Raw genomic sequence first — 13553 nt, 5'->3', positions numbered from 1 at the left:
TGTTGATAGGTTAACTTTCTCACCAGTTCCTAGTAACACAATACAGAACAATATGTTGAATGTCTCTGGGGGTTCTACCGTGCTGAGGCTTCCTTACTTATGAAAACCAAGCCCATAGGAGCTTCCCTCACATTCAAGGAAGATGATCTCCTTCAGGCATTCCAAAACATAACTATACAAGTTCATACTTATCCTTCAATTGGCATCACATGACTACAGCATTCCAGAAGATCCATACATTTTTAGAATTGGGAGTTTTACGTGCAAGAAACAAAATACCTTTTTTTACAGAACTGTTATTTTAGGGTTTTTGCTTCTAATATTGTGAGACATGCTTACCTGTATGATGTTAGTGGTTAACCTTGATAGATTCCAGTTCACCAAAGCACAGACCTAAGCCCTGTAAACTTGAAATGCTATGCTGGGTCTGGACCAAAAAGTCCAGTCTAGTATTTTCATCTAATAAGCTGACAAACCTAGAAAAACATGCTGCAGTTAGGCAACACACTGAATTATTTTTTTTTCTGAACACTGTGTGTTGCAAGCTTTTACTTGGTTTCTAAAAAGTTTTGAGAGCTATAGTAACTAACTCTTTCTGAGAAACTTCCAAACAGGGCTGAGAACATCATGTGACACTGAACTCAAGGAAGTTTTTGTGACTGTTCGTTCTTATTTCCCAAAGATTTGTCTTGGGAATTTGCAAGTTGTGTGATGTATTAGACCACTAGACAAGGCATGGTGGTTTTCTGGGCTACTAGAGTTTTAATGCTTGCTTTGAGTTCATTTAATGCTATTTTTAAACTGAAACACTAGTCTTCCTTTGGTCATATCACTCTACTGGACTGAGAAAAATGAATTATGTTATTAGCTTAGGGTGAGACTTTTCTTGCTTTGCTACAGAGGAGTAGCTACAAGGATGGGGAACAAGGATTTGTCCTCGTTTCCCTTCTAATGTCTGGCCAGAAGTTGACAGGTGAATTGGTAAGCATTGCCTACTGTTTGTTTTAGAGGCATGTGGTAGTTTTAGAGAGACAGACACCTGTTTGTCTGCAAGAACTGGAGAGTTCACAGTGTTGAAGAGATGCTATTGGGTTACTTAAGTTCTGCATTTGGACTCTGCAGAAACATTTTTAGTGATTGGAATTGCTTAGCTGAAAGTTGATTTTTGCAGAGAATTTTTTTTTTTTCTGTTTAACTTGTTGCCAGAAAGTGATCAAATACCCACCTTTGTCTGAATCTGAAATGTACCACTTTTATGTATAGCAAAATAAATAATGAAAAAGGAAATCACTAAACTGTTTTTAACGATCTAAAGAGTGACATTGAAGATGAACCTGTTTTAAAGAATAGCTTGCCTAACGAAAGGAAATATCTACATCTTCTGTGCTATAGTCAGGTGTGTGGTTTGAAGACGTTACTACAGATAAATCTATGTATAGAAATCCTGTGCAGAAACTGTAATTGGGAAACATCTCTAAGGCAATGCTCTGTGAAGCAGCATCTCTGCTTTTTTGAGAGATTCATTAAAGTCTACCCACTGCTGTGAAACAGCCTAAACTCAGGTAGCATATGCTACCAGCCTCTGTAAAGGATGCCTGAGGGTGAACAGGTAAATGCAACTATCCTATCTTCATCTCACAGCAGAGGCTTGGAGAAATGTTTTTACTTTCCCAGGTCCATTCCTTTGGGGAAAGAGGAAAAAAAAAAAAAGGCAGCTTTTTTCCTATGGCAAAAAAAAATACTTTGGAAAGACCAGTGGATCCACCTGTCAGAATTTTGAACTGACAGATCCCATGCCCTCCTGCTTAACCTTGCAGCAGAGATCACCAAACCCATCAGCTTTGCTCAATGCTTTCCAAGAACAACTGACTCCTGTATGAACCCTGAAAATGGATTTTAAGAGAAGTAATGGAACATGAGTTTGACATGCCTCAGCTTGGGAACCAGTGGTCAAGCCAAAATTCATACTTCCAGATAAGACACATTTCTCTCCCTGCCTCCCACAGCTTGTCCCTGACTACAGCTCAGAAACACCCCAGAAGTAGCTTGTTTTTCCTCACACAGTTCAAGGATTGCAGTAATGATGGGAAAAATGTTTGATGCTTTTTTTAGATGGGATGACTTAAAATCCTGTCTGCTGCTACTTTGTTGAACAAAAATGAATTTTCTAACCATGGGTTACTTGCTTCTATCTTCCCAAAGTGTCACTGCTTGTGTATAAAAGGGCTGTGTTGTTTGATGTATGTTGGATTGTTAATGCGCAGGTGAATGTGCCTGTGGCTGCAGTGAGCATTCTCTACAGCAGGTTTCAGAGCCCCTGGAACATATTTAAGCACAAGTGTTAACATCTTTAATGATTACTTTTGGGTAGTGAATAATTTAAATTTACAAGAGGTATTTCCTAGGAAGTAATGCAATAAACTTGATAAAAAAAGAATGACTCACTCCCAGCCTACTGCAGGAGCAAATAAAATGAGTGATGTAAGGAAGAGAGAGCAGGGGTCAATATCTATTTTATCACCTGGATTTGTCAATGACAGTGGTCAAGCTGAAGAAGAAGGGATTCCCTAAGGGGGGGTCAACTCCAGGAGTGATAAGGGGAGTTAAGAGCAATAGGCTGCTAGATAAAACCAGATGAAGAAAATGGGCAAGAGGAGGTGGGGAAAGTGAGCAGGCTTCATCAGGGCGGGAAGCCTGTAATGATATCAACAGAGTAAATGAGACTTTGATAGAGTGTCATGAAGCAAAGGGATGATGATGGCTCTGCAGAGCACCCAGTGGTGTCTATAGGAAGTGATGTGTGGCACATCGGGTTACACCTGCAGCAGGGGTTGTTTTGTACCAAAAAAGGAAGCGATGAAATAAGTTTAAGCAGAAATGAGGGGTACTGGAAATGCAGGAGGGAGAGGAAAGAGAATGCTTTGATTTCAGAAGGTTGTGCTCCAGCTCTCCAGGGCTCCATCTGCCCCTTGTAGTGGTGATGTACATGGAGGAAGAATTATCTTGGCATGTTTGGGGAGCTAAGACCAGGAAAGGAAATCTCTGCTTGTAAACCTGGAGACAGCTGAGGAGTCAGCAGTGGGACAGGCTCCAAGAGAGTGGTGCCTCAGTTATTTTGTTAGAGGATTTGATGGACACAAGTGTTGACAAGAGGGAAGAAGCAGATCTTGCGGAAGAACTAACAAACTTGTATGTGTGAGTTTTGGCCTTGGGACATGTTGTGTGCAGAGATACTACATCAGCATTAAGTAGATTCCACGTAGCTTTGCTCATAGATGCTGTCCAGAAAGAGCTGTGTGCACTCTTGCTCAGCAAGGCTTGAAAAGATGGTGGATTTTGTTTGCATGTGTTGGGCAGGAGGGGATTCTGCAAAAGAAAAGGCTGCCTTTGACAGCAATGGTTATAGATTGTTTTCAGATAGTTAACTGTTGGTATCATGAGTTGCACTGTCAGTATGAAACTTCACTGTTTTAACAGCTCAGATGAAAAAGAGACTTTCACAGGGCTTTTTATATTCCTTATTTGCACTGATGTGGCACCTGCCTATCAAGATGACATGAACCGATCAAAACACCAGGTAGCAGTCATTAATCTGTTGGATCTAGTCACCTTACTAACTTTATTCTGATGGGTGTTAGTCTACATTCCTCTTCAAAAACCTACAGTGATGGAAACTCCCTTGGTTTTTCATGGCAAATCTGCTTCCCTGTTTTACTGCTAGAAAGCTTGCCTGAAACCTAAGCCTTCAATGGTCCAGCTCATGCTTGTTCTTCCTTTACATATTTGAAGAGGGCTATTGTCTTTTCCTCTGTCCACCATGCTGGTCTTGACTCAGGTCTTCCGGAGTTATACCTAAAGCCCCTGGTAATCTTATGCTAAGATGGTGAGAGCAAGATGCTTCTATGCCCTTGAGGCCTCAAGTGCTAGACTGGTTTCTAAAATTACTATTCCTTTCATTGTTTTCTGTTCAGGACATTCCATCAGTGGATGGGTTAGCTGCACTTCAAACCTTCACAAGTTTGGTACTCACTTAGGCCTCCTGTTCAAGGTGCCTGTATCCTCCAGGCTTGCCCTCAACAGGTGGATTTGGTGTTACAGCCCCAGTTTGGTGACCATCAGAAGGGTGGAGAGTTTGGAATGATCATCCTCAGGGAAAGCAATGACCAGGCAGCTGTTTTGCTATCCAGCATTAGCAGTAAGTCCTAGTGACAACCTTGACTTGTCCATTGTGATGTGGTTTTGTTATTCCTGTTTTCACCTCATTTTGCCAAGATTGGTACAGCAAAGGGGTATTTCACTCTTCCAGTGAAAATCTGAGACCTTTCCCTTGCATGTTTTCTCTTCCTACCCTGTGAGTGACGGCACCTGGAAGTCTGGTACTTTCCCTCATGAGTGACCCAGATTCCCCCACCTGCTGATCCCAGTCCTTCAGGTTTCTCCTCTGATCTTCTGGGACCTGCTTGGAAGCACGAAGTAAAAGAAACACAGTGTGTCTTCTGCTCGCTATCGCCAGAACCACTGATGTTAAAGGCTGAATGCAGGTCTTGGGCATTAGCATGGACCAGCTGCAGTGTTTGGGCCACAGAAATAAATGGCCAGTTTGCTCCATCTCTCATCCCAGTTCAAAAGACAACAAGAAAGATTCTGAGGTGTTGGTGGATACTTGACTGCCATTGCCTTGATTATAGCCCCCAGAAAATGCAGATTAGACAGAAAAACCCTGGTGTTAGAAGTTTTCCTTGGGGTATTTCTCATGCTGAGGGTGGGGTTGCATCCATCATGCACAAAAACATACAATTTTTTTGAGTGCCCTTACTGTAACATCTTGTACCTTGCTGGTAGTTGTTTACATGACACTGGTTTTTTATCTTTCTTGACCTCTCCCCCTAGGTAGCTATGTGGGCCATGTCTCCTCAGTGCTGTGTTACAGAAGATCGGTGGAGAACATGATGTTTGGGCTGGAAAGTGGGTAACTCGTGCCAGCATCCCCTTCCTGCAGGAAGGAGTCTCCTCCATGCTCTCCAGCCAGCTGCTTGTCTTTACCCAATGGGCTTTTCACCAGCTGCAGAAAACTCTAGCACATTTGATCAGCAGAGCTTTTGACCATGGTCTTCATGCCAGGATTTGATGCAGCCTTTTTGGCCTCCCTGAAGGTTTAGAGAGAATATTAACTTCCTGACTTTTATCTTTTCTGGGAAACCAATATTAAATGGGGGGAGGAGGGGAGGGGCAGGAACAGTCTGCAGTAGCCTGCTGTTGAGGTTTAAACATGGCCGGCAGCCAAGCACTATGGAGCCGCTCACGCATCCCCCCCCCACCCCCAGGGGGTGTGGGAAGAGAACAGAAGGGGTAAAAGGTAAGGAGACCTGTAGGCTGAGATAAAAACAGTTTAATAATTGAAATAAACTAGACTAATGATAATAGTAATAATAATAGAAAATAAAAATGGGTAATGCACCATGTGATTGCTCACCACCTGCCGAGTGATGCCCAGCCTGTTCCTGGTTAGCAATCCCAGAGAAAAGAAGATTTCAAAAACTGCAATCCTGGAAGCAAGAGCCCCTGTTTCCCAGTTAACCCTCATTTATGTACTGAACATGATGTTACATGTTACGGAATATTTCATTGGCCAATTTGGTTCTGGTGCTCTGGCTGTGCTACCTCTCAGCTTCTTGTACATCTGCACACTAGCAGGACAGAGGAAGTTGAAAAGTCCTTGATTTCTTAGCAACTGAAAACATCAGTGTACTATTAACATTCTTTTCATACCAAATCCCATACTGAATCTGAAACACAGCACTGTTCTAGATACTAAGAAGAAAAATTAGCTTTGGGAGGTTTCTGGTTGCCCCCCAGCCCTGCGGTTACCTGCAGGCTGCAGCCCCGGTAGGAGGCTACGCTTGGGTTGTTTTGGTTGGGTTTTTTTGTTTGTTGGGGTTTTTTTTAAATAATCCCCCCGTCTCTCCATCTCTGCGCTCACCCACCTGTTATCCGCCCCTCCCACGCGAGATCTCTGCAAAGCCAGACGAATGCCCAGCGGTGCTTTAAATTTTAGTGTCGGGGTCCCGCCTCCCCCCAACATAAGCTTTTTCTGTGCATTTTTGCAGCCGGATGGCAGCTGTTTCGACATGTCCCGGGGTCTGTCCGGCCGGGAGCGGCGGTGCGTACCGGGAGGCAGGAGCAGCCGGTGCCCGCGGCGGTCAGCGCTGGCGCAGGGGCTCTCCTGGGGAGACCGCTCTGGGCACCAACCGAGGGGTCCGGAGTATCCAGATGCTTTCTGGCTGCCTGTGTGCAAGTTACCGCGGTCTCTCCAGAAAGCCTCCAGCTGCTCCTTCCATCCCTTTTTCAGAGTTTGTCGTTCCCGTATTAGACTACACTCGGTCGTTTCTGAGCTCGCTGTAACCCTTCTTAACCGCTTGATTTCTCCAGTACTTTCTGTCATCCCTGATATTTTAACTCGAAGGGAATATGAACTTAGATTTTCTCTTCGGAAAACTGAGTGGTACTCGACGTGACTGTTAGCTCCTTTCGGTTCCAGCTATCAGCAAATATTGCGGTCTTGCGAATTGCTTCTCTCCTGGGAAATTGTCGATCGATACCTTGTTAGGCTTGTTCCATTTACAGATAACTTTGTGCAAAGTCCTGTTTTCTTAATACTGAAGGAATCGAAAAAAATGAAGGAGTTTCTTTGTGTGTGGTGTTCTTGGTCTTTCTCTGAGCTGTTCCTCAGTGTCCCTTGGTGATAGCTTCCCTTGTTATCAACTCTCCCCTGACTGCTTTTAGGGCACTTGTAGTGGTATCTGCTCACATAGGCGAGCTCTGCCAAGGCAATGTCTGTCAGAGCCCTCTGTCTTGTACAGCAAGTTGTTTAACTGGCCTTGTATGTGGGCTGTGAGTGGTGGATTTTATTCCAAATTCAACTCAGTCCTCTCCACAGAGTATTTTTTGCACAAAACATTCCCTTGATCAGTGAATCATTTGTGATTTGATAACTGGTTTGGTGGGATTTTAAAAGTTCTCTTTAATCAGTATTCGCCCAGCCCACCCAAACATGCTTTACTGTATTTGAGTCTACTTCTAAACGGTAATGAATTAGTCTTTCTTTCTTTTAAGTGAAACTAGTTGTTAGTGATACAGCTGTGGTTCAGACCTGAAGAGCAGCAGGTACAGTGCTTTGGCCTTCACGTCTGAAAATGTATTATCCTTGCTTTTTCCTCAAAAGTACAGCATCATCTCCAGTGTGCCTCTCTTCACTTGGGACTGTTGGTATGACTGTCAGCCCAAGTATGTGGAGGATGAGCAATGCTCCTTTAAGGACCCCATAGAGAAAATTTACTTTAATTGACATACCTACATCAGACAGGGAACCTGTGGCAGAAAAGGGGAAAAAAAAAAAAATTCCCCAAACTGCCATTTGCTGTAAGACCCTTTCTTTCTCCTGCAGTCCACCCATCTTCCAGGCTCTCTACCTCTCACTTCTGCACATACACAGAGAAGAGCCTGGACTGCCAACAGTAGCCTCCCTTTGTTGTACATCCTCACCTCCTCTCCTAGTGGGCAGAAAAACCTTACCGGTGTTATTCCTCTCAATTCAATTCAGTCAGGATCAATCGCAGAAATGATCTTTGTGTTCTGACTTCTCAGTGTTTGCCTCTAATACTTTTTCAGTGTCTTCTTTCCAATAGAAGGGAAGGAGTGGAGAGAATCTCTGGAGGTCACACAGTCTTTTTCAGGAACCCAGGACCAGGCTGGTGTTTCTGACAGTGCTGGCACACACCTGTCTCTGGGAGGCTGTCAGACAGCCTAGCCCAGCATGGCTTTGGCCTTCCTGTTGTCTGATCTGAGGCTCCAGTAGTGCAGTTTAAGTCTGTCTTTCTCACCCAGTCTGTGTGGGTGTGGAGGACAGGACGGTGCCTTCTGCTTTGCTGTAGCCTTTTTCACTGGTGAGCACTGTTACTAGCTTCCTCAAGTTTTGGTCGTATTTTCTGTAGAAGCTAGAGACCGAGGCTCTTTCAGTCTGTCCTGGCTGGCTGTGCTTCCAGGCGCTCTGATCCAGTTTCTCTTCATGTGGACTGTATCAACCTAAAGTGCAGAGCACCTAGGGAACAAGGCAGTCGCTATATACCATGTACCTATCCCTGTGCACTGATGGCTCCAGTTTTTAAAGTCAACTCCACAACAAAGCAAGCAGGACTTGTACCACATGGACCCATATTAGACCCTGCCTCTCCTACTCCACCTGCCTTGCATTCACAGCCTTCTTCCTTTTCCAGTACTAGACCATCAACACATCTAGGCAGGTGTTCACTGCTGCAGACGCCATCCCAAAGGGTTAGTTCAGCTAAGATTAATGAGTGGAGAGATCTGTTTCTGCAAGCAAGATGAGGTGAAGACGCCTATAACGGACTTGCCTCTCCAGGATGGGCTATGTCAGGGCAGTTGCCTAATGCCTGTGTAGGAAGTCTGTCATGCTCTGTTTCTGATGTGCTCTAGCAGTGACAAGTTGTCTCAACTTCCTTGGGCCTGAGTTCCTCCACTGGTGGGACAGTGTCAGTATTTGTCTAGAAGAATGTCTGGCGAGAGGGCAGTGATTGCAGACCTACTGTGAAAAGCTCAGGTGCCTGATATGTTTTGTGAGGAAAAGTTTTTGATGGTCTGTGGAAACTGAGCTGCACTGTGTGACTTGTGGTGATGTTTCCATTGGTGCTGTAGGCACAGGCTCCTATGGTCTTGTGGCTGCTATTGTATGCGGGCTCTTAGCCCATTGTGAAGACAAACTGCTGATCCACTTACATGTTTTCTAAAGCTGTTAAAACTATAGTGCTTTACTTCTTTTTTGCTGCAGGCTAATGGCTGTGACCCAGAGGCCGCGATGGATTTAGATCTGGCAGGTTACAAAGTGAAAGCTTGCCAGTTCCTCACCCCTGCAGCTCATACCCTGAGGTTGAGTGCAGACTGTTGATGGTTGATCTGCTAGACTGGGAGTGAAAAGCCTGGCACACACTCCTCTCTGTTGCATTAGCTAAGGGTGTAATAATCTCCAGCAGCAAGGCAGGAGGGACAGCACAGGGCAGCAACCTCCTAAATCAGTGCAACTACAGAGCTACTGGTATAAACACGTGCCCAGTTACCAGGGCTCAGCTGATGGGCCATAACCCCTCTGTTGCTCAACCTCTTAACTCCAGCCGTTCAGGTTTTTCTTTTCCTAATCTGTGGCTGCTTTCGTGCCTTTTTGATACGGTAGAAAAACGGGGCAAAATGCCTGAATGGCTGATAAAGGAGCAGGGCTGCACTGTCAGTTTGAGTTGCCAGGGGAGGTGACAGTGCTGACTCTGCTGAGTGGGTTTTGCTGAGTCTTGCAGCAGGTCACTGGAGCTATTCAAAGGAAAGAGTGCAAAGGTTCTTACCCAGATGGAAAAAATGTAAGCCTGACATGTGCTTTGGATAGATCTGCTGCTCAGAGGGTCCAGCTAAGGATACCTAGGCCAGGGTGTAGATCTGAGTGAGGCTACCTGACAGACAGGCAGCAGGAGGAACTATGGATGCCTGGTAAACAAAACAAGCACATCGTTCTGGGGCTCCTCAGTCAAACTGGAACCAAAGGAATTAAATAGGCTGTAATTTGTTCTGTTAGTTATTTTGGTGCAAGCTTATATGAACTTTAATTTGAGGTGAAGAGCAGAATCTCTGAGGTTCAAAGTGACCTCTGGAGATGGTATAATCTAACTTAATTCAGCAAGGCGAGGTGGGGGACATAAATAGGAAGGAGAGCTGGGCACTGAATAACTTGTCCCCTGGATGTTTACAGGCTCAATGACCCCTTCTCTCCAGCAGCAAGCCTGTGATGAGGCTCTTTTCCACCTGCCAAATCAGCAGGTGAGGAGAAAAAGCTGTGGTTTAGTTTCAGCATCTTGGTTCCTGGATACAGTGCTTCCTGCCTTTGTGAGCAGGAGGTGCAGCGTCTAGTCCCAAGGCCTGGCATTTCCCTCAGTAGCTCGTCTTCCAGGGTGGCGTTCACTGAGGGTGTCCTGTGTTGGAGTCCCCTGTCTGCTCTGGCTAGGCAGTTTATTCTTGTGTGACATGTCCTGTCTGTAGGCTGAGTCCAGAAATGGGCCAACCTGCAAGTCTTGTCTACCAGGCCAAACAGATGATGCAGTGTTTCTCTGTGCAGGTGTTTGCATTAGGAGACAGGCAGATCTGCCTGCCTAGCCATGTGCTCCTGAGGCAGAGGTCAAAAGGGTCCAGGGCTCCTGCTGCCTGCATGTGTCTTCAGTACCCTTCAGGAGGGTTTGCATTGCTGAGAGGAGCCAGACTGAGGAGGAATTGCATATAGGTACAAATGAGCCTTGCAAGCAAGTTCAGTGTCTTTCTATGAGATCCATGAGACTCTGATCAGAGAGATGGCTTTTGCTCAGTGCTTCTGAGCAAGGCAGAGCCTGGTGTGGGGAGGCTGCAGAACAGGAGCAGGGCACTGGCAAGGAGCCAGCACCTAGAAAGTGAGTTAGTCCCTATGGATTTTCTGGAGTGCTCGGGATGCAAGCTCAGAAGGGGAAGAATGAGGCAAGAGGTGTGAGGGGGCACCATTAGGGAACTGAGTAGTGGTCCCATCTCCCATGTCTTTATCACTAGAAAAGTTGTTAGAGAAGCAGTTTGGTGCAGCTTCTCCTGCCAAACCACTGCTCCTTCAAGCGTGGATGTTCCTTGCCCAGTTGCAGGGTAGCACTGTGCATCCCTGATCCTGCTCCACCTGCTGATTTGATCCACCAGCTTCTAAATGCCCCATGCCAGAGGCCTCATACCCTGCATGCTGTCCCGAGAGAAGCTCTCAGAGAGACCTAAATTGTGCTTCACTGTCGTTCTGTTCTTCCTGGCTCTCCCTCTGTATAGGCACAGAGCCTTTTGTTCTGGAGACAGAAAATTTTGTTTGAGTTGTGGTGAAATCATCTGAAATCTGGTGCAGACATTTCTGTGGGCAGCTGTTAGGAACTGAAAACCTTGAGGGGGTAATTGAATGAGAAGGGGGAGAGAGGATCTGTAAAGTCCAGGTCACTTGAATATTGCTCACGTTTTGAGTGGGATGCGGATGCTGTTTTTTCTGTTGGAAGCACAGATCCAACATCTTAGCAGGGCAACTTGTAAATTCTTTTCAGGTTGTCCTGTGAATCTGGCCCAGTCAGCTCTTGATGAGGGCTTTCCTGCAATCTCACAAGTTGTCCTGTTTGGTTTGGCAATGGCAGGAGCACTGGCAGAGCATGTGCCGACCTGCCCTTTGCTTGGGAATCCTAGATTCCCGTGGAGGAATCTCTGTCATACGGATTTTCTATAGAGCTTTGAAGCCTCTGAGCTTGTGTGGAAAGCCTAAGTGAGCTGCATTGCAGCTGTGGTGAAGGTACCAGTGCCTCTAGCGTGGGACTCCAAGTTGCAGAAGATGATGGTGGGAGCCAATGGCAGTCAGTATGGTGGTGGCAGTGCTGGTAGCTGAATCCTGGTCTACTGACATTAGAAGCCATGTGGGCTTCCAGAAATGAAGGTTTATTTCCTCCTTTCTTTGTCACCAGTGCTTACATGTGTGCTTTGAGGGAAGAGTCTGGGACATAATCCAGTCCATGGATTCCTTGATGCTGTTGCAAACATTTATAGGGGGAGAAGAAAGCTCTTGCCAGCAATCATTGCCCTTATGTTTTTTCCACAGTAGGTTGCAGAAAGGGTTAAATGCTCAAGGAGGAAGTTGACTGAGTCTTTTTGGGTGGTCTAGGAAAAGAATGAGAAAACAGACTATTCAGTCTTTAATTTACCTGCTTTGGGGACGTGACAGCAGTTACAGAACGGAAAACAGGTGGGTGAGGACTGCTGGAGTCTTTATGCGTTCAGTGATGCAGTCGTTTGCTGTTGGGGAGGCTGTATTTTGCAGTGAGGTAGAGCTGCAGCAGAAGCTTCCTCCTCAAAGGGAAGGTTTTAAGGTGTCTTTTACTATAATCCTAGCCAAGCAAAAGCTAATGGCTGTGGCTTAAAGAAAAAATAACCCCCAACCATTTTCTTGCAGCTGAGATTTGCAGGTAAAAAAGACACTGGCCTGTGGAATTTGAGATCAAAACATTATGGTCACCAGGAAGAGAAGCGTTTGAGATCCAGGTCTGAAGTCTTTCCAGTGTTTAGTTGTCTACTTGGGACCTGACAAAAGCATGCTTGATCTTTGACACTTCTTTGGGTGTGTTGGATCTGCTTGTCCTGCATGAGATGTAACACTCAGTGTTATATGTATACTTTGGGATTTAGCGATGGACAAGGGATGGGCAAATTTAGGACAGGGGCTCCCCCTTAAAGAAGCCAGGTAGGGTGGGTAAGAGGTAATTGTAGTTGTCATGGATGCTTCTCTGCAAAGACCTTGTAGAGCTTTTATTGAATGTAATAGGCTGGGTGCAGTTCACAGGTGTATGCCCTTGACCATAGCTGGCACAGGTTTGATCAATCACTGCTTGTTCCTCAGGTGTTGTGTGGCATAAGATTAGTAAGTCACAGAGCTCCAGACAAAGGCATTTAGAAATTGTGCTGCAAGTCTTTCAGGCTTGAAAAGTAGCAAAGCCAAGGATTTTTGTTTGAGGCACTTTGCACTTGTGCTTGGAGTTTTTATTCTCTTCCTGTCCTAATCTGCGGCATGGTGAGCCTATGCCTTACTGGATGGCTAATGCAAGAACTAGCTGCATTTTACTGGTAAGCCACCTCTTTCTCACTGCTAAAACTGGGCCTGTGGGTGTCTCCCAGGTGAGTGGCTGCTGCCCCAGTCTAGGGAAGAGTTGCAGTGTGTTCAGGCTCACATGTTTGTACTTGGGAAATTGCAGGTGCTGTGTACCTGCTACAGTGGATTTTCTGGTCCTCTCTCTCAAATATGTCCATTTCCCTTTTTTCTTCTTTTTTTTTTTTTAATGTTGCATTTGCGGCAGAGACCCTTGTGCTCTCTGCCTGCTTCTCTCTGAGTTTCCTACAGATCCATTTTGGATGTTCCCCCGTCTCCCTTTTCCTGAAGCTCTCTCCAATGCCTGCCTGGAGGATTGCTCAAATCCTTCTCTGCTTTCTGCCTTGGGTGTGTGGTGATGCCTTTTCCCCCAGGCTGTGGGGTACCCCATCTCCTCTCCCACCCCAGCAGTAACTCATGCTGTTCTCCAAGTGGTCAGTGGCTTCCATCCTTGCTCACCTAATGGCAGCCCTGTGCTATGGTGTGCGTTTACCTGCTGTATTGCGCTTGACGAGCCAGTTCTGTGCAATAGGCTGTTTGCTGTAATAGGTGGGTCAATCTCCCCTTTGAGAAACCAGAGGGAAATGGTGGGGCCAGTTTCTGTGAATCGGTCTAGAGCTGCCTTTGCTAAGGAGATGGGGCTGGGGAGAACACTGACCTGATGGGGGAGGTCTATATCCTCTTTTTGGAGACAAGCAACCTTGGAAGGAAGGAGGCACCTCTGATACTGAACAACCTGGTGGTTCTTGATCATGGGTATTACAGGTATGAACTTGCAACAAAACAGCTTTCAACTAGTGCTGAAATGTTCTTTCACTGC

At 45.7% G+C, this 13553-nt stretch overlaps 1 protein-coding gene across 1 annotated transcript in view; it reads left to right on the top strand.

Annotated features, from left to right (window-relative positions):
* Positions 1–1591: 1591 nt before the first annotated feature.
* The window catches only part of TLL2 (tolloid like 2), a 114397-nt gene continuing 102435 nt past the window's right edge, over positions 1592–13553 (top strand). The window contains exons 1-3 of the mRNA XM_026851468.1: positions 1592–1609; positions 4066–4195; positions 4891–4965. Coding sequence (XP_026707269.1) covers positions 1592–1609; positions 4066–4195; positions 4891–4965 — 223 coding nt within the window. The remainder of the gene's footprint in view (positions 1610–4065; positions 4196–4890; positions 4966–13553) is intronic.

The sequence above is a fragment of the Athene cunicularia genome, assembly GCF_003259725.1.
Source record: "Athene cunicularia isolate RWA chromosome 6 unlocalized genomic scaffold, athCun1 chr6_part1, whole genome shotgun sequence".
NCBI classification, from domain to species: domain Eukaryota; kingdom Metazoa; phylum Chordata; class Aves; order Strigiformes; family Strigidae; genus Athene; species Athene cunicularia.
This window is presented reverse-complemented; position numbering and strand designations above follow the sequence as displayed.